Consider the following 19,312-nt stretch of genomic DNA (forward strand, 5'->3'; position numbering starts at 1 on the left):
CTAGGTTTCCTCAAAATATACTTTGAGAGAAGATCTAGCTTGCTAGAGGCTATACACCAATTTCAAGCAATATTTCAAAAGGATAGAAATAATGCCACAGGTTCTCTTATATTAAAATATTGCACAGATGTATGAAATAATGGTATTATTTTTCTATTATATGTCTGGCTTTTAAAAAAGAAGTAGCAGTAGCATGTTCATACCAATGGAATATACTTCCTTATTTCATTAGAGAAAAGGAAAAAGCAGGATTGCAGAACATCTTACAGTTAAGCCATAAGAGACCCTGAAAATGCAACATTAGTTTGGCAGTTACCGTACTTGTAATCATTTAGGAATAGAAATGTTATTTCCACAATAGAAATCTACAAGAGCTACTCAAGCAGCCAAGGTTGACAGCCATTCAGAACATAATCTAGAGACAAGATTGTTTTAAAAACAAATATGAAGCTATGGCCATAAAGCTGATATGGACAAAACAAAGGTCTGTTCATAGTGTGTTTCCTGCATACCCTGGAGGCATACTGAAGAACCATGACTAATGATCTGGGCACAAGCCTTATTGGGACTCATCACGATAAGAGAAGACATCCTGCTACCTATTGGCAAAGAAGGTGTAAAGTTTGTCCTTTGTTTTGCTTAGCCATCTATTGGCCTGTTCACATGTAATGTTAACCCATAGTTTATTAATTGGTATGGTTTGTTTATAACCAACAAACAACAATCTGAAGTCAGGGTTTGTTGTTGGCTATGGTTTGTTTTAGCTGTGACAGTGTCTTTAACTTTCTTCTTTAACAATGATTTGTCATCCCACGTCAGATGCTTGCTAAAGGCACAAACCTAGAACAAATGGAAAACAAATATACCGTAGTCAAGCATATTTTTGTATTAGTTCTCTTGAGAGACTTCCTTCTTACCTATTTCAGGTTTGTCAAGTAGGCTTATGAGAATGCGGAACGGTCTCAAATATGCATGATGCTGTTCCTCCAAGTCAGATTCTGCAAAATTTTGATGCAGTATTTCAATCAACGCCTGTTAAAACAATCAAATGTTGAATTTGGAAGCAAAAATAGCATTAACATTGTCACTTACTCTAATCTTACTGCTTGAAAGATCTCAAAACATAGCCAAACCCCGATTAAAAAGAAGGGGTGGTGGAAACTGACACCAGATTCCAAAGCCATTTTCAGAATTCCTCTTTTACAACCTAACATTGTTGTTCTCCTGTAACTGCAGAGAAGACATAGTGGCTTGTGCTGCAGCAGCTAAAGTAGAATGTGGTTTGGCATGGACAGGGGACTACCTCCTACTCACAGCAGACAATTCCCCCACATTGCCTTTAGAACGAGGGATCAGCACCAACAGAAGTATAGTGTCCAGTACCGCTCTGTACTGCCTTGGTCAGACCACATATGAAATACTGTGTTCAGTTCTGGGCATCATAACTTAAGAAGGATATTAACAAGCTGTAACGTGTGCAGTGGGCAAGCAAGATTATAAAGGATCTGGAAACCAAACCTGATGAGGAATGTTTGAGGGAGTTGGGTATGTTTAATCTGGCTAAGAGAAGACTGGGAAAAGATATGATACCGTAGTCATCTCCAAATATCTAAAGGGCTGTTACATGGAAGAAGGAGAAAGCTTGCTTTCTCCTGCTCCAGAGGCAAGGACCCAAATCAATGGGTTCAAGTTACAAGAAAGAAGATTCAAACTAAACATCAGACAGAACTTTCTGTTCAGCAGTGAAGCAGACTCCCACAAGAGCTGGTGGGCTCTTCTTTCATTGGAGGTTTTTAAGCTGCATTGCAGGGGGTTGGACTAGATGACCTTCCAGGTCCCTTCCAATTCTATGACTCTATGAATTGAAGGGATATGTTGATTTTTCTGCAGTTCTAGTATTTTGACCGGCTTCCTCCTCGCACTCAGAGCTACAAAACAGAAGCATAACTATGTAGAGACAGTTGAATGATGTCAGCAATGAAATGCAGTTGCTGACATGGCTGTGCCACTTCCTCCTGCTGTACCTACACACTGAGACTGGGATCGGATGCTACCACCAAAATTCCCATGTGTGATCCTATGAGCTGCTGAGCTTGCACATGGGTGATTAGGCAACAAGGAATGTATCTTTAAGGGAATTTATTATAATGTATGTTACATTCTTTAAGGAATATTACGCACCTCAACTAAAAGATCTTTGGAATATTTCCCAAAAAAGTAGAAGGCATGGTCCTCTAAGGACATAGAAATAGACGGATCTGGTAGGAAAGTACCTCCCTTGATATCAGAACCTGAGAACATTATAAATAAAGAAAATATGAAAGTGGATTAAATATTATAACGAATGCAATATAATATACTTTTAAATCAATGGCACAAACAACTATGACAAAAGGTTGAACTGCTTTTCCCTTCTGACGTTAATAGCACTTGAGCCATCAGTGTGGAATCAGGGGATTTTGCTGAATTTGACAGCAGGACCCATTTTTTGGTCTTTTGTAGAGTCACATACAGTGGTGCCTCGCTTAACAAACGCCCTGTAAGACAAAATTTTCGCTTAAAGAAAGGATTTTTCTAGCGGAGGTTGCCTCGCTAGACAAATTCGTTTTACGAAAAATTCGTCTAGCGAATCGCGGTTTCCCATAGGAATGCATTGAAATTCAATTAATGCGTTCCTATGGGAATTTTTTTTAAAAAAAAAATCAATGCATTCCTATGGGATTCACTAGACAAATTTTTCATTATAAGAATAGACCCGTGGAACGAATTAAATTCGTCTAGTGAGGCACCACTGTACATGTTACGTTCAATACTGTAGGTGGTGGAAGCCCATAATATGACCTACTACTATAGATACAATACATGCATGCTAGCTTCCTGTGAGTTATATTGAGACCAGCAGGAGCTGTGTATCCAGCACTGTGAGCCCAGTTCTCTGGATCTCTCTTCCAGCTGAGTTCAGACAGGCCTGCTGGTTGTTGAACACCTAGTGCCTTATTTTGGCAGTACCCTTTTCCAATTTCTTTTAACCTGATTTCATCTCCATTGTATCTTTTTTTGTGACCTTATTGTGCACCTTTACTAGACTACGGTGTTAAACAGACTGGTTGAATAAATAAAATGTAATAAACAGGATGTCAGATTTCTGCTCGTGCCATTAAAATCTGACATGAAGTTGGATACATTTTTTCCTCACACATAAGCAATATCTAGTATAGATGTAAAATAGTGATCTGGAGGTAGGAATCTGACTTATACACAGCCAGATCACTCACTCTATCCAGTTCAGTATGATCTCCACTACCTGGCCACAGATCCCTAGGGTTTCAGACAAAAGCATTTGTTTCTCAGCTCTATCGGAAGATGCCAAGGATTAAACCAGGGACTTTTTGCATACAAAGCATGTCCTCTACTACTGAACCATGGCATTTACCTGGTAAGTAAATCCCACCATATTTACAAAGTGAATAATCAACTGCCCGGCTTAGTATTGATTTCTGTTTCACAAAATAGTTCATAATACAGTGGACACGAAGGCTTCTATTAATTTAAACTTTCTACTTGGAACTCCTGATGAGCTCCCAAAAGAATCACTGAGAAAGCAAGCTATCAATTAAATCACTGAGTAAGCAATGTATGACAATAAGGGGTGCAATTTTTCAAAGACAAAGGCTGTGGTAGCCAATGTGGTACCCTCCAGATGTTGTTGTGCTACAGTTCTCATCAGCCTCAGCCAGCTTGGCCACAGGTGATCTGGGGGCATGTTGGCTACCCCTGGTCTAAGTGATACTTCTGTGGTCCTCACCTTCCATTGGGAAAATGCTTGTGTACACAAAATCATATGCAAGGTAACACAAAGGGCACTTCTCTACATACAGTATAATCATAACCCTGTCTACTCAGAAGTATGTCCTATTGCATTCAGTGTGGCCTACTTTCAGGGAAGTGGGGTTAGGACTGCAGCTGTAGTTGTGTAAGGCAATTCCAGCAAAGATGCATATAATACTGTACAGTGTTTGGGGACGTCTGTATACTTCCTGAATATTCTAGGACAAAAATGATGTAAAAAACTGGTATTCTGCTGTAGATGGCCCATTAATAAAGATGAAACCTGGAGTTTTTAAACATTCTATTTCAAGAGTGTGCACTAAAGTTATTTGAACACCAATAGCAAAAATACACACAAAGATAATGTGGCTATAATTTGTACAGTACCTAGTAGCCATGCATATAACCTTCTGTTAAGTGACATATCTCTTCTTAAGAGAGTTTGGGCAGATGCTGAGAGAAGGTGGACTATATCAGACCTAGATAGTGTGACAGCACTTTCACTGGGATCCTAAACAAAGAACAGACAAGTCAGTTATAGGTGAGTTTCCTCAAACAAAAACCAGGAAATGCAGAAACCAACAAAGCCACTGCACTGTGGCAATAAAAAAATTAGCAACATAAAACTCCTTTCACTTTAATGCTGCAATCTGTCCATGTCTATCAGGACCAAGACAGCCTAACCATAGTAGTTCTGATAATGGCAATTTCAAAAATTAATTTATTGCAATGCAATCTGCATTAAATGTCCCTTGAGGCTGGCTAAGAAACTGCAGTTACTAAAGCAGGATGTTGTTTTGGTGGTAGAAATGGCAGTGAACTCCTTAGAGAACCAGAATTTTGCACAGAGCTGCCCCTCCTTGAAACATCTTCAGAATACTTACACAGAGACCAATGGTTTGTTTGATTTTTGGGGTGGTTGGGAGAGAACTTAAAAATAAACCCAACTGTAAACCAAGGCACCACTTGCATGTACAGAAAAATGTACGAAGCCTAGGCAGTTTTCCCTTGCACTTGTCTGTCGGTGTAGCGAGCTTTAGAGTTGAACCACAAAAAGTTAAGTCTTTTCCTTACCAAAGATGAATAAAATGGGAAGAAGAAGAGAACCACTTCCAAAGTGTTCCTTTGAACAAGAACATTTGAATCCAGCATTGACACACAAAAGGCTTTGACCTGTAACAAAAGAACAGAATTACATTTGATGAATACACCCCTCTGCTGCCAAGGAATATGCCCAGTAGTGGAGGGCATGATGGAGGCACAAGCCTCATGTGGAGGGAGGTGGGGTGCTCTGTGTGGGCTGAGAGAATGAAGTACTGCTCATTTTCCCCTCTCCCCAAGCTTCCCTTGGGGCAAAGGGAATGGGAAGTGGTTGGAAGTGTTGGGATGCAGTAAGGCTGGTGGGGTCTGCATGGGGATGAAGTAGGCAAGAGGGAGTAACCCCCATGCTTCCAAGACTTTCTTTCCACCTAAATTGTAGTGATTTTCTTTAGACTTTTAGGACTGCTGACCTCACTTCCTGCTTCCCCCTTCCTTGATCCCCCTTTTCGCTTCTCTCTTCTGCGGAGATGACAGAGCAATCATGGCTCTCCGCATCTCCTTCGTAGACAGAACTAGGACCAGCTTTCGATCAAACATGCATTTCATCTAACTAATGTAGCTTTCTTATTTTTCAGGACTCAAGTCTCTGTGGTTGCCTTCAGCAAAAGGTGTGTTCCTCCAAACAGGTATTCAGTGCAGTCTTCAGTTCAAGGTTCTGCTAGTGCATATCAAAAGCCTCTTTTCCAAAGCAGTCAATTTTGGGGAGATTTCACATGGTCCCCATTATTCTTAGATTCGTTGCTGTTGATCAACACTTAGCCAGAGCAAATGATCTGAGAAAGGACATCCAAAGATGGCTCTATGTATCACCTTCATGAGTGTATGATTAAATTTGCAGTTTGCCCATACTTCTAGACTTATTTGTTTAGAAAGACATACAAAGAACACACATTACCAGTTGTGTAACCTACCATGAGCTTAGCATCAGTTCCCAGCATATACTTCTGCTGTTTTCCAGATAAGTCTCTGTTGATATGACTAACAACAAAAAGGGAGGCAGGCAGTCTTACGGAAGGACTAACCAGGACACTCCCCCATAATGCTGAATAAAACACTTCTTTGCCAATTACTAGAGACAACTTCACAAGTAAAGCATCTGTCCTGTTAAAACAAAAAGAAGTGGAAATGAAAAAGGGAAGTTTCTATAAGACTTCCATCAAATGACCATTCTTTTTTAAAAAACAAAACAAAACAAAAACCACAGGTTAATCTAGAAAAGATCAAACTCACTCCAATTTGGGACTGTCACTGCATTCACATTTGCACATAATTTGTCACTCTGTCACGAGTGATACCAAGTCTAGGCCTGCTCTTTCTATAGTAAATTAGCATTGCCACTCATGTACATCACAGGTACTCAAAATCGGGAACTGATGTTACGGAAGAATTTGGAGAAATGATTCTAGGGTTGTGCTGAAGGAAGTTCCTACTCTAGTCAACCCTACCCATTTCAGCAATTGTGACTCAAAGGATCATGGGACCATGCCTTCAATCGAACAACTTAGATTAAAAAAAGTTCACCCTTTGGCTACTAATTATTTAACGCTGTCAGAATTTCAATATAATAAGGGGCTACTTATGGCCATCTGTTTTAGATCTCTTCTCCCCGCCAAGTCACATCACTAATGGGCAAGACTTAATGTACAAGTCACCCAATGATTGCTCACAATCTGAATAAATTAAGTGGACAGAATCTCTTGATCGGAAAGAAGTAATCACCTCAGGAAGTGCTGATAAGAACAGGATGGAAACTTCCCACCTTTGTTTCTTCTCCTTCAAATACAGATTCTTGTGAAGACCTGCCCTTTTTTTTGGGGGGGGGGAGTACCAACATGTGGTGGCAATGAAACATCTTGGAAGGTTAAGTAATACTAATGGTATCCCATTCATCTGCCTTTTGTGGATTTTGGTGAAGATCTGGTGTCTGAGAAGGCTTTAATATTTGAAAATCATTTATGATACTGTAGTTCAGTTGTCTACATAACTGGATTAATGTATACTATGAATCTGCAAAATCAGAGAAAGGAAGCCCACACCCTCAGAGCTTAACCACCCCCACAAATTATGTGCATAACTAAATAATACATGTAGTACCGGTAGATATAGATTTGATGGCTGACAAGACTCTCAACTACACTGCATCAGTTCTGCATCACTGATGTTCCAAATCTCATACCAGTCATAATCTTGTTAGAGGCCTTAAGTCTCTATGTTTCACCCCCCCCCCACACACACTCCTGTCTACAATAGACAACACTGACATACTTTACACTGTTATAAGACTGTAAGAAAAAAACACAAATGCTTAGGGTAAGTTTAGAGGAGCTTTAGTCAAAGCTCAAGCAAATGTTTCCATAAGATTCTGAAAACAGACAAGGCTTTCTCTAAATTCCATTGACAGAGCTTGTAAATGTTAAGCAGAAGGGAGTTTTTCCTGCTGCTTCCAGGTGCCTTTTGGCACAGCCACATTTGCATTTGTACCCAAAAGAACCTGCTTGTTTGCACTTATGATTCTGCAGCCACAGGCACTTCCTGCTCAAGTTGTCCTGTGGCCCTTGCCAAATACAAACAGAACGTCTTAACTCTAAATCCTTACAGCTCTGCCCTTCCTGTTTCTTTCAGTAGCTTGTCTTCTCTGACCCCACCAAGAGCCTTTCCACAGACCCCATACGACACAGATGAGCAACTCTTGGAAGTGGGGGGTTTCTACTGAATAGTTTTTAAAATGCAATGACATTTATCGTAAGAGCAAGTGATACCAACCTGTCATAGATTTCTGACCCTTCCTCCAAACCGGGCAGGAGTCCAATTAAGAAGGCTTGAAGACTTGGCAGGAGGCACTTCTGTAGTGGGATAAAGTATTTCTCATACAGGCCAAGAAGAACAGGCCTCACCGACATTGCTGCATTTGCCAGCAATGGAAACAAGCCTGAGCTGGTGACAGAAAGAGAGAGAGAGATTTAAAAGGGGGGAGTGGGTGCCAGCCATTGGCTGCATTCACACATTATGTTAAATTATGGCTTAGTATTACAAGGATGAGTTGAACAGGGTCTTGGGCTTGTGCACTTCCTTCTCCCCTGAGGCAGGTATGAGGAAGTTTAGAAACATTTGTTCCTATTTGAAATTAACCACAGCTTTTTGTGACTACTGAAACCTGGAAAACTGTGGCTAATCTTAGTTATTTGTTCAAACAGGTTATAACCTCAAACCACACTTTATGAAGTTGGCTCGTTTCAACAACAATAGTGAAGATTAACTGCAGTTCAGGGTTTGTACATGACATTAAACTGCAGTTCACCTGAAACAAGCTTCCAATCTTCTTTTTGCAGTCGCACTTCAGGGGAAGGGAAGCGTGAGCTTGAGGCCCTTCTGCAACTCATCCTTGCAGCGCTAAACCAGAGTTTACTATTATCTGCAAGCACGGCCACTAATATTAAATTCCAGTCTTACTTTTTAATTAGAAGGTTTACCTGTATAGAAACAAGTCCTTTGCAAGCCATTTGGTCCCAATGATTTTGAATATTATTTCATAGGTCTCTAGTGCCTTTAGGTGCACTCCACTGGGCAACGCTGGATGTAAACACTGAGATAACCTCTTGCTAATAATCAGACGTCTTGGTAAAAGGGAGTACTTCAAATTACTTTGAAGAGCCTGTAAAATAATGGTGGGAATTAAATGTTGTAACTTACATCAACATTAGTCAGCAAATGAACTTAGCTAAAGCGTTACTGTAATCTTCTACTTAACAGAACTAGCCTTCAGAGAGCTGAGGCTGCTGAAGAGGCCAAAGATCATCTTAGCTGCGAGTCCTGGAGAACCTGCTCCCTGCTTTGCTGGTCTTTTCCATATGGCCTGGGATTATTGCTATTACTGATATTAATTGTTTTGTACCTTTATTTTAGATCTCATGTGGAAATTGTTTCAATTTGGTTGGGTATTTTTGGTGTTTTACTTATTGTTTATGGCTTTTTATACTGTAATGATGGTTTTTTTTCATGCTGTAAGCCACCTTCATCATGGTTTTAACTATGGAGAGACAGCACAGAAATCAGATTATGTATGCATGTTGCTACTAGCAGACTTATGGGGACGTGGGTAGCGCTGCAGTGTGAACCACTGAGCCTCTTGGGCTTGCCGATCAGAAGGTGGGCGGTTTGAATCTGTTCAATGAGGTGAGCTCCCGTTCTGTCCCAGCTTCTGCCAACCTAGCAATTCGAAAGCATGCCAGTGCAAAGTAAATAAATAGGTACCACTGTGGTGGGAAGAGAAACCGTGTTTCCTGTGCTCTGGCATCTGCCACTGTGTTCTGTTGTGCAAGAAGCAGTTTAGTTATGCTGGCCACATGACCCGGAAAGCTGTCTGTGGACAAACGCCGGCTCCCTGGGCCTGAAAGCGAGATGAGCTCCGCAACCCCATAGTCGCCTTTGACGGGACTTAACCGTCCAGGGGTCCTTTACCTTTTAACCTTTTAATTGTTGCTCTGTACTTGGTACAGATAGTTAACTGCTGATTTGATACTTGGCATGATGAGGGAAGTGCCTTTCCACATAGTATGTCTCACTGTCTTAGTCACATTTTTCCTTAGCACAGTGCTTCCCACAAATCTCTCTCTCAGTATCAATTCCACACATAATCTTTCTGTGCTATATGGTTGGGAGTGCAGTTAGCTTTTTTGTTTTCTATCTCCTTTTTTGTTCTTAAGACTGGCAAGATGCGAATCACCCCAGAGCCTAAATTCTTCCTGGAAAGGCATGAGGATTCTCCTCTTTTGTTTTGGCCATCAATTTGCTAATTTGCTTTTTAAAATATATATTGTGTATTTACGTTTCCTCCCCTTGCTTGAAGCGCCCAGTTCTACACCCACTTAGTGTGAGTAAAACTTGATCTCAGGCTACTTAACTAAGCATCATGATGGCCACATATAAACAGGCACGAGTGGCATCTTAATTTATGAAAAACAGCTTAGGATATTGTAGCACATTACAAAATAAAACCCTAACAAATGGTATTGCAGCATAACTTTCATAGCCCACTTTATCAGATGCATGGCTAATCTAATTGGGAAGGTTACATATTTGAGTACAGAAATGGCAGTGGCTGGGATGCAGGGATCTGAAATGTTAGACAATGCAAGAGAGAGTTCTTAAGTATTTCAGCCCTTTGCCGATTTCATTTATTTCATAGAACTGTAGAGTTGGAAGGGATCATGAGGGTCATCTAGTCCACCCTGCTGCAATGCAAGAATCTCAACATGTGGTTCCCATACAATTTGAATATGTATGCACTACCACCCCCTTAAACTGTTGTTCACCACTCTGAATCTAGGGATTGGTTTCAGAAGGACAGAATTGTGTTAAACAAAGGCATGCTATGTGGCATAGTATAGCTGTCTCTTTTCATGGAAGTCCTAGAACAGGCAGAATATGTAAAAGCTAGAATAAATCACTGGGTTGGGAACAAGTAAACAGCGTGTAAACAGCTGGACTATTTGTTAAGGGTGTGTGAATTGCTATGTTGAGTTTGCAAAAGTAAACTGATCAAATATCCAAATGACTGCAGCTAATTTGTGATCCATAATGCAAAAAAAAATTCGCATTGGTAAAATATTTAAAAATTCATTCAACAAGGTTTTTTCCCCTCTTGTTTTATATTACAAATTTAAACCCATTTTGAAAATTTTGCTAATCGTTTTCATTTGTACAAGCATATGGGGTGTGTGTGCAAGGGCTGTATAGCTATGACACTCAAACATTGAGCTGAACAGCTTATGGGGGCACTAAAACCTCTTATCAGAAGGACCCAGTTACCCTGTTTGTCACATGATAAGGAAGTAGTATGAAGCAATGGTCCACACATCATGCTAAGCCAGACCTTGTCTCATTGCAAATGTGTGGGTTCCCAGAGAGAAGCTCACAGTCACTTTGTTCCTTACTTGTCCTTTTTGGTGCAGTGGTGAGCTAAGCCAATGTTTTCTTAATGTGTCATCTGAACCCTGGTTGATAGTTAAGCTCTTGCCTGACTAGCAATGAGCTGCATTATTAATAACAGTAATAGTAATAAGAATAAGAATAACCCACCCTTCTGTCTACGTTCCCAGGGTAGGTCACAACAATTTAAACTGCAACATTAGAAATACTGTAGTTTAAAGCAAACGACCTAGTAGTTTTAAGGTAGCAAATAACTTTTGAAATACAGTAAATCAAACACTGTTCAACATTACTACCGGTATGACAAGTTAGCCTGGTCAACATCTGCTACATCAAGACCTGTCAACTGGAAAATCCCCACTGTCCTGTTGAGAACTTAGTTTATACCATTAAATCTAATTAAGACCAATTACAATCACTGCCCGTAACACCAACAGAACATTTAAGACCCAGAAGCTCAGCATGTGATTTACTACCTGCAGCAGAAAAAGACAAGAAAAAACCCCTGCACATGCAAGTTTGAAGCAGATGGGGGAAAGAGTATTAATGCACAGTTAAGCAAAGGAGTTACAAGCTAGTACTGCTTTGCTTGACACATATAAATTAAGTGTGTATCACAAACTAAAATTAATTTGCAAGTAGTCATTCTGCCTTGACCACTGCATTTATGTGCCACAAATGTTCTAAGCAAATGGATCACATTCCAGTGAACATTTCAAAGAAAATACCTCTTATTTTCCAAGGTTTTCCTGTTGTGTTATGGTCAGTGCCTAAAAATAAGCAAGGTTTTAAAGGTTCCCTTCAGTCTCTAAAAGAAGGCAACTTGTTTCCCTTGGGGAAAGGAAGAGATGGGTTGAAATGGAAGCAGGAGGCTGTGTATTTCCCTTAGGTACACAGCTGGATCAAAATCAAGTCAAAGATAGAAGAAGGGTAGGAAACAATGGGGGGGAAGGAGGTAGAAAGGGGAGCACACCAAATTACGGTTGGAGAATTTGTCTCAGGAGATATCGCATGAAGACTGAAGAACACCAGGGTCCCTGGGGAGAGAACTCTTAAAAGATTTTCTCTTCCTTGGGATGAAGCTTATCCCAGCACAACGGAAGATGAAGTGATCTACAGTATTTGGCAAGCTGGTTGTACGCAAGCATCCCAGCTACTGGCACTGAGTGAAAAAGTGGAAGCAGGTTCCATGTGCATAACTAGACGGAGGATCAAGGTAAACAATCTTCTTGCGTCGTAATGACACCAGGTGACTGGCACTGAAAGTGCATCTTCAGAATAGGTTGCCATAACCACCAACTGGGACTTCCTTTGATCTTTGACAGGTGTCAATCAGCTGGAAGGAACTGGGAGAGTGCCTTCAAAGGGGCTTGCTCTGGAGAGAGAGAAAATGCTCTGTTTTAAACAGGGCATTTCCCCCTCTGCACAGGAAATGGCTTGGATTGAATCGTTTTTTCCAAGTCTCTTGGATGCACTAGGACAGGGAACTCCCCAGGGCGGCTGATCCCAACTGACTGGTGTTGATAGGGAGCTCCTCTTGCAAAGGAAGAATCAGGAGCACTCTTTAAGATCCTGACAGTTCCTTTCTAGCTGCATAGATACCTAGGTAGGAGTGGTTTCTGACAAATTCTTTCATGGGTCAAATCTGGACCAGCATCAGGCCTAATTAGACTTGCAGGGTAAAGATTCCCCACCTCTGGCATAAGGGTAAGCACATACCGGTATTCTGTTTATGAGGATAGCTTATATATGCTACTGTTCAACTATAAGCCCTTGCTTTGCACAGTTGCATCCAGAATGATGCTTTTTTGGAGTCAAGGTGCTAAGGCAGGGATGAAGAACCTTTTTCATCCCGAGTGCCACATTCCCTTTTGGATAACCTTCTGCAAGGTGGCACATGGCTGTGGTAGGCAGTGCCAGAGGCTAAAGGGGGCAGAGCAATGAACATGAATTTTACTTTTGTACAGTAAACTAGTTTCTACACATACTCACACACCCTTCTTGTATCTTCCATCCAGGCAAAAAAGAAGCATTGGCCAAGCTTAAGGACATATTCTAGCCAGGCAAAAAATATTAATAATTGAGTGTGTAAATCAAGGCAGGAGAGGGATATGGCTGGGGAGAGCTGAGAGCCATATAGAAAGGCCCAGAGGGCCAAAATAGGCATCTGACCCTGAGACACACCCCCTTCACTGAGTGGTACACTTAAGATGGCAACAAAGCTGAGCCCCTTAGTGACATAAAATACGAAGTGAGAATTTTGCTGTTATATGTGTAACTTGGTTCGATCACAAAGCATTCAAACCACAACAGAAAAGTGACCAGCCATTCTTGAAAGTTGTCACACCACACAGGGTAAAAAAACACTGTTAATCACAGCAATTCATGACTTAGGAAATTTCAAAGAAGCTACAATTTCAAGAGACTCAACTAGATTTTTGGAGGCATCGTTGTCCACACAATCCAGCGTGGCTGTTTGGAGGGTTTTATTGCTCTGCCACTATCTGTCCCTGCAAACTATCTTTTGCAGCTGCTTTTTGTACTTCTGTAAAAATTGGTTTGTTTCATTTTGCAACTGCCTTTTGTACTACAATACCATCCAGAATCTGCTTATCAACAGCTTGTCAGAATGATATACAAACTGTAAACCTATCTACTAGCTGTCATTATGTGCTATAAAAATTTACATTTTTTATTGAAGAACAGTAAGAACAACAAAAAAACCAGATACTGTACCTTGTTGAGTTTACCAAGAGAAGATATAAGATCTGCCCATTCACTCGATGATTCAAAGTTCCTTAAAGCTTTATCAATTGCTGAAGAATAATTTCTGTATCTATAATCACCAAGCAGCTCCTGCTCTTCAGGGTCCATTTTAAATTTTCATAGCCAAAGTGTTCTTGGAAACAGAAACAAAAAAAACCTCTGATCAGATCTTAATGGCATTTTACATACTGTACTCATTTGTGAAATGTGTATGCAGTTATCCTTAATGAGGGTCACTAAACACACAAGATTAGCTGATTTAATGCTCTTCTTGCTGAATTAAATTCTACCAAAAAGTGTGATCCCACTGTTTTGAAGCTGTAGTTCAGTTCCAAAGATACTTTGAAACTGCAAGAACCATTCATTGTTTCATACAAAATCTTGGAAATACAGAAAGTTACTCATCAGTTATTTTACTGATAATGTGACGTGATAAGATAATTAAATACTCCAAACTGCACACATTCACATAAACTAGAATGTCCCACTTTCTAGGACAAAATACCCATTAACATTTAAGGCCGTGCTGATATTTGAAATAGTATTGCTACAGACATGTCTGCTTTTTTCTTCATCTAGAAACCCCATCTAGAAAATTACTCTCACTGGAATCAGATTAGTATTTTTTCTGTTGTGGGAAACCAATAGGTTTTTATTTATTTACTGTAAGAATGACAATAGACAATTGCTCTACTCGGTACTCGTAATTCATGAATCGTATGCCGGTTCAGTTGTATAACCAAAGCATGATGTTGCATGTCAAACTGCACTAGTGGTTAACAAATCACAGTTTTTCAGGCTCAAATAAGCACCTAAAAATTAAGATTACTGCAAATTGGTTCAGACTACAACTTGGCATTACATGCACAAACAAACCATAACTTGCCATTTTGTCTGAACTGGGGTAAATCACGGTTTGCCTACAGGTCAGGGATCTGTCAGGAATGCTTTGATGGTGTTTCCTGCTTGGCAGGGGGTTGGACTGAATGGCCCTTGTGGTCTCTTCCAACTCTATGATTCTATGATTTTGGCGAACAAGTAAGCAATGGTTTGTCCAGTTTGGACAATATGACAACTCGAGGCAGGACGTGCGCACGAGCCTGCCACCCAAACCTTTTCATGCACATAATTACAAACCATATTTTGGGATTAAATTAACAAACATAATAGGAAAAGGCAGTATATATGCTACTTATGTTGTATATCAAACATTTTAATCAGCAGCAATGGAAAGGAATCCATAATTATATTAGGGTCTATAGTACACTATTCACGACAAAAATAAAATAGGTTTTAGGCATTTGTTGAAATTGACTCAGAGTGAAGCTTGAAGCAGGTGTAGCTTAGCCTGTGGCCCTCCAGATGATGTCGTAGTCTAGATGAGAATTGTAGTCCAGAAACAGCTGGATGGCCACAGGTTCCAAACTTCTTTCTCGTGTGCATTACTTGGTTCAGGCTTCCTCAAACTCGGCCCTCCAGATGTTTTTGGCCTACAACTCCCATGATCCCTAGCTAGCAGGACCAGTGGTCAGGGATGATGGGAATTGTAGTCTCAAAACATCTGGAGGGCCGAGGTTGAGGAAGCCTGACTTGGTTTAATAGGTTTGCCAAACTTAGCAACTGTATATATTGCTTCTGATACTATGTTTTCATTTACTTAACATTTAATAAAATAAATGTAGTGATCATTATTTTGTCCATCTGTCAGGAAACTGAGATATGTTTTAATTCACAGAGGCAGATGTCAACAGGAACTGAACACTTTCCCGCAAGCCTCAGTGAGCAAGTTAACAATTAACTCTCTATGAAGGCAAAAGCAAATGTAGACAGAAGGAGTTGCTTTCTTAGATTAAGAAAGCTGCTCAGTATGCTATATTATTTAGTGGGGGATCTTGGAGAAACATACCAGCCATTCTTATCATATGACTTTAGAAGCTATGGGCTGTATTTGCTGTAGAGCTAAGGGTATCTTTCCATCAGTGACAGCATTCTTGCTTACCATATGTAACAATACTCTCTCTCTCTCTCTCCTTCCCCTGCACACTGTTCTAAGGGTTCTCTCAATGGAAATCCCATTGTGCTAGCAGAAGGCCTTGTCCTGGCTTCTGCAAATGCAATGTCCTAGTTGAATATGGCCCATATATTTTAATAGTCAATAAAATCTACATGCTGGGCCTTTCAGCAGCTTTCATTACTATCAACCACATAGAAATTGATGTTGTATGTGCCACATCTGAATAACCATGAGAGAAAGTGTTGTGTATGTTTCAAGCAAATGGTCATGACTTTATGGTGTTAGGGGAGTTTAATAAGGGAAAGACACAGTCAAAAGAGGCCACAAAAGAGACAAGATCAACTCAGTATTCAGAAACACTATTTGGAAACCCTAATGGCCTCCTAGAAACCAGTTTGAAGAAAGAGCACCAGCAAAGTATCTATGTGTGTGGAGGTGAATTGTCCCAAACAGCATGAGCCCCAGGTGACCAGCTATCATCTTTTTAAAAAGAGTAAGCTTCCAGCAGTCAAGGAACTGAGATATGAGAATAAATGTACAGCTGCTATTTTTCTCATTTTACTAGCCGATTTCACTAGCCAATGCAGACTCTAGTCTAGTAGAAGTCCCTCTAAGCAGCTGCATTCTTATCCACACCTCCTGCGAAGCAGGCAGAAATATTCCTGGCCAAGGGCTGCAAGGACAAACATCCTCTATTATCAGAAGTGTGCAGAAGAAATAAAGTGATCAGATCTGCCCCCTAATCCAAATTACAGTGGTACCTCAGGTTACGAATTTAATCTGTTCCGGAGGTCTGTTCTTAACCTGAAACCATTCTTAACCTGAGGTACCACTTTAGCTAATGGAGCCTCCTACCACCACCGTGTGTTTTCATCCTGGGGCAAAGTTCTTAACCCGAGGTACTACTTCCAGATTAGCGGAGTCTGTAACCCGAGGTACCACTGTATATGTTCTGTCACTGAAATTTGATGGCTTTCATTCAGAACCTTGACGGCCCTTTGCATACTCTAAACCTGAAGTCTGGTTTTCAAAACCCTAATTAAGAGTGTCGCCAATCACTGGTAGCCTGGCAACTCACCCATTGCCAGCTTACATCTTGGATATGGTCCCTACGCTTCAATCAGTAAGTGAGAAGGAAAAACCTCCATCAATTACAACATCTTGAATCAAATGGTGCACTACCCCATGTAAAGCTGCACTGCTAAAATTCTTATTTTTAAAAGGCCACTAAAGGTTTGGGAACCATGGCTAATCCCAACTTCTGCAGCCTACTATACACATAGTGCTTTGAGGGTTAGTTATCCAAGTATGATAGCCTTGAAAATGAACAAAAAACACAGGACAATTAGGAACTTAATTCTGGGGGGAAATACCGGTATCAAGGAGAAAAAAGAAGTACAGAATAAAACAAACTGCACTAAAAGAAAACAGCAACCAGATATTTGTTTTTAAAATGCAACTTCTGGTCAAAGCGCACACACTGCACTAAAAGAAAACAGCAACCAGATATTTGTTTTTAAAATGCAACTTCTGGTCAAAGCGCACACAAGACTCATAGAAGGGGGACAATAGACCATTCATGTAAATATTGTTACAATGCCCTCTACTTCTCTCCATTTTGCTTACAGACAGGGAAAGACTGCAGCGTTTGGCAGTGATGCATTGTCCTGCGGAAGCCAAACCTGTTCTACCGAGCCTGTTTACTGGTGCTAAAACCAGTGCTTCTCTCAAATCATCCCACCCCCCCTTCACCTTCATTTCAGCTCTACCAGATTATTCAGACACACAATGGTGTGCAAATAAGGCGAGGTGGGGAAAGATACAGCGTCGATTATGCAGTAAAACGGCTTTTCCTCTCCACCCCCGCCCTTCTCTCCCTCTCCTCGCCTTTGACAGGCTGCTGCTCCTACATGGCAAACACAACCCAACAGCTGTTCTCCAGCAGCAGCAACATAACAGGCAGCTGCAGAAGCACCCGAGAGGGGGGCGGGCAGCAGGATACAGACAACCTGTAGAATCGCAGGCACTGCAAAACACGTAAACAAACAAGCAAACACGTGTTTATGCCCTCTACATTTCTACGCCTGCCTATGTGGAGAAGCGGGGGAGAGCGCTGGCTTCTACCTTTTTCCCTCCTCGGGTGAAATCAGGAATAAGCACCATTTCAGAAATAGAGAGAGAGAGAGATCCTGAAGGATGATTAAGGGAGGAAAAAAGGGGGGTTGCTTTGTTTTCCCCTCTCCCCATCTGCACTTCATTGGTCGGGGGGCAAAGTGGCCCCTGCGTGCAGAGAAGAAGGTTAGCCCCCCCATGCAAAAAGGGATGGGAAGAAGCCCTGACAGGCTGGACTTCCTCAATTGCAACAGCACTTTGTCCCCCATCTTCCCCACTTACCATCTGAGGAAGGAGCAGGCGGCGGCGGCAGAGGCGTCGCGCTGGCTGCTGCTGCTGCTTCCACCGCGGACGAGGGGTGCGCGTCTCCGCCGCAGCTTCGCTGAGGCTCCCCGGGCGCTTCCCTCGCTTGCGACGTGTCCCGCGGCTGGGCGGGGCCGTGGCGGGAGCCAGGAACTACAAGGAAGGGCGGGCGGGGGCAGAATCTCCCGTCGCCATAGCTACGGCTCCTCTTCGCAACCTCCCCCTGCCCGTGCCGGATGGGGAAGTACCATTTCGAAGGGCGGCGGCGGGGGGGGGAAAGAATGTTGACAGCAAGATTTAAGATTTACGGGACCCCGCTTTTTCTGTAAAGTGGCGCGGAGCCTCGCCCCGTCCCTGTTATAGCCTTCCCAGCCGCTTTAGCGTGGACAGCTCGCCTCGGCGATGTTTAAGGCGGACTCAAAGGCGCAGCTGCCCACCCACCCCCGCCCCGATGAGATGGTGCATCCCAACATCGCGCGTTTGGGCACGTCTCTAGCTCCACCTGCTGGCAGAAGCGGAGACTGCAAGGTTGTTTGGGTTCGAGTGTGGCACTAATCTCGGAGCAGGTCGGACTGCTGCTGCGGGCAGTTTGGGAAATGCCAATTTCGTAATTAAAAGAGCGGCTTAATCTGAATCCCTGGATCCATTATGAAAGGCTGGATCCTGCCAAAAGAAAAAGAAAAAAAAGCGAAATGATATTGTTGAAAGGTTGGGAGATGAGGGTTCACGATCCTTTTCAACTCTTCGGTTTTTGGTTGTAAAGGTGTTTCCAGAGGGGGCTTTATGTTGAAAAACAGGTCAGCCGAGTCTAATTTTTTTCTATGTATGACTGAAATGTTGCTGTCCACACATTTTTTTTAGTCATCGGTTTTGCATAGGTATTCCGTTATTTCCCCAGCCAAGAGGGGGTGGCCCCTGATGAAATATTTCCATGCTATGTTTTCTCCGCTCAGTCACTACTCCGTCGAAACAAAATTAAAAAATTCCTTCCAGTAGCACCTTAGAGACCAACTAAGTTTGTCATTGGTATGAGCTTTCCTGTGCTACTTTCCTTTCCTACTCTGTGCTATCTGCCATTGGCTTTTCCTGTTTGGGGCATGTGGGAAGCTATTTCCACAAGAGAAGAGCAAGAGCAAATGTTACCTGATGTTTTGCTATTGGCAAAATTGAGGGTGGAGGAAGAATTTGGATTTTCATTTGTATTATTACTACAGCATCACTATTACTATGACTACTACTATGGACTTGTACAGTATGTTT

At 41.7% G+C, this 19,312-nt stretch overlaps 1 protein-coding gene across 2 annotated transcripts in view; it reads right to left on the bottom strand.

Moving 5' to 3' along the window:
- DOP1B (DOP1 leucine zipper like protein B) overlaps positions 1 to 18,281 on the bottom strand; it is a 63,695-nt gene extending 45,414 nt beyond the window's left edge. Inside the window, exons 1-9 of one of the 2 annotated variants that reach the window (XM_035116017.3) lie at positions 18,032 to 18,281; positions 13,594 to 13,756; positions 8,400 to 8,581; positions 7,693 to 7,863; positions 5,841 to 6,030; positions 4,903 to 5,001; positions 4,216 to 4,339; positions 2,182 to 2,291; positions 918 to 1,032 (exon numbers count right to left, since the gene is read on the bottom strand). In XM_035116017.3, the coding sequence (XP_034971908.1) occupies positions 918 to 1,032; positions 2,182 to 2,291; positions 4,216 to 4,339; positions 4,903 to 5,001; positions 5,841 to 6,030; positions 7,693 to 7,863; positions 8,400 to 8,581; positions 13,594 to 13,731 (1,129 nt within the window). In that variant the 5' untranslated portion in view covers positions 13,732 to 13,756; positions 18,032 to 18,281. The remainder of the gene's footprint in view (positions 1 to 917; positions 1,033 to 2,181; positions 2,292 to 4,215; positions 4,340 to 4,902; positions 5,002 to 5,840; positions 6,031 to 7,692; positions 7,864 to 8,399; positions 8,582 to 13,593; positions 13,757 to 18,031) is intronic. The other variant, XM_060273581.2, reaches the window with a different exon arrangement.
- Between the last annotated feature and the right edge of the window lie 1,031 nt (positions 18,282 to 19,312).

The sequence above is a fragment of the Zootoca vivipara genome, chromosome 4, assembly GCF_965207765.1.
Source record: "Zootoca vivipara chromosome 4, rZooViv2.hap1.1, whole genome shotgun sequence".
Taxonomy (NCBI): domain Eukaryota; kingdom Metazoa; phylum Chordata; class Lepidosauria; order Squamata; family Lacertidae; genus Zootoca; species Zootoca vivipara.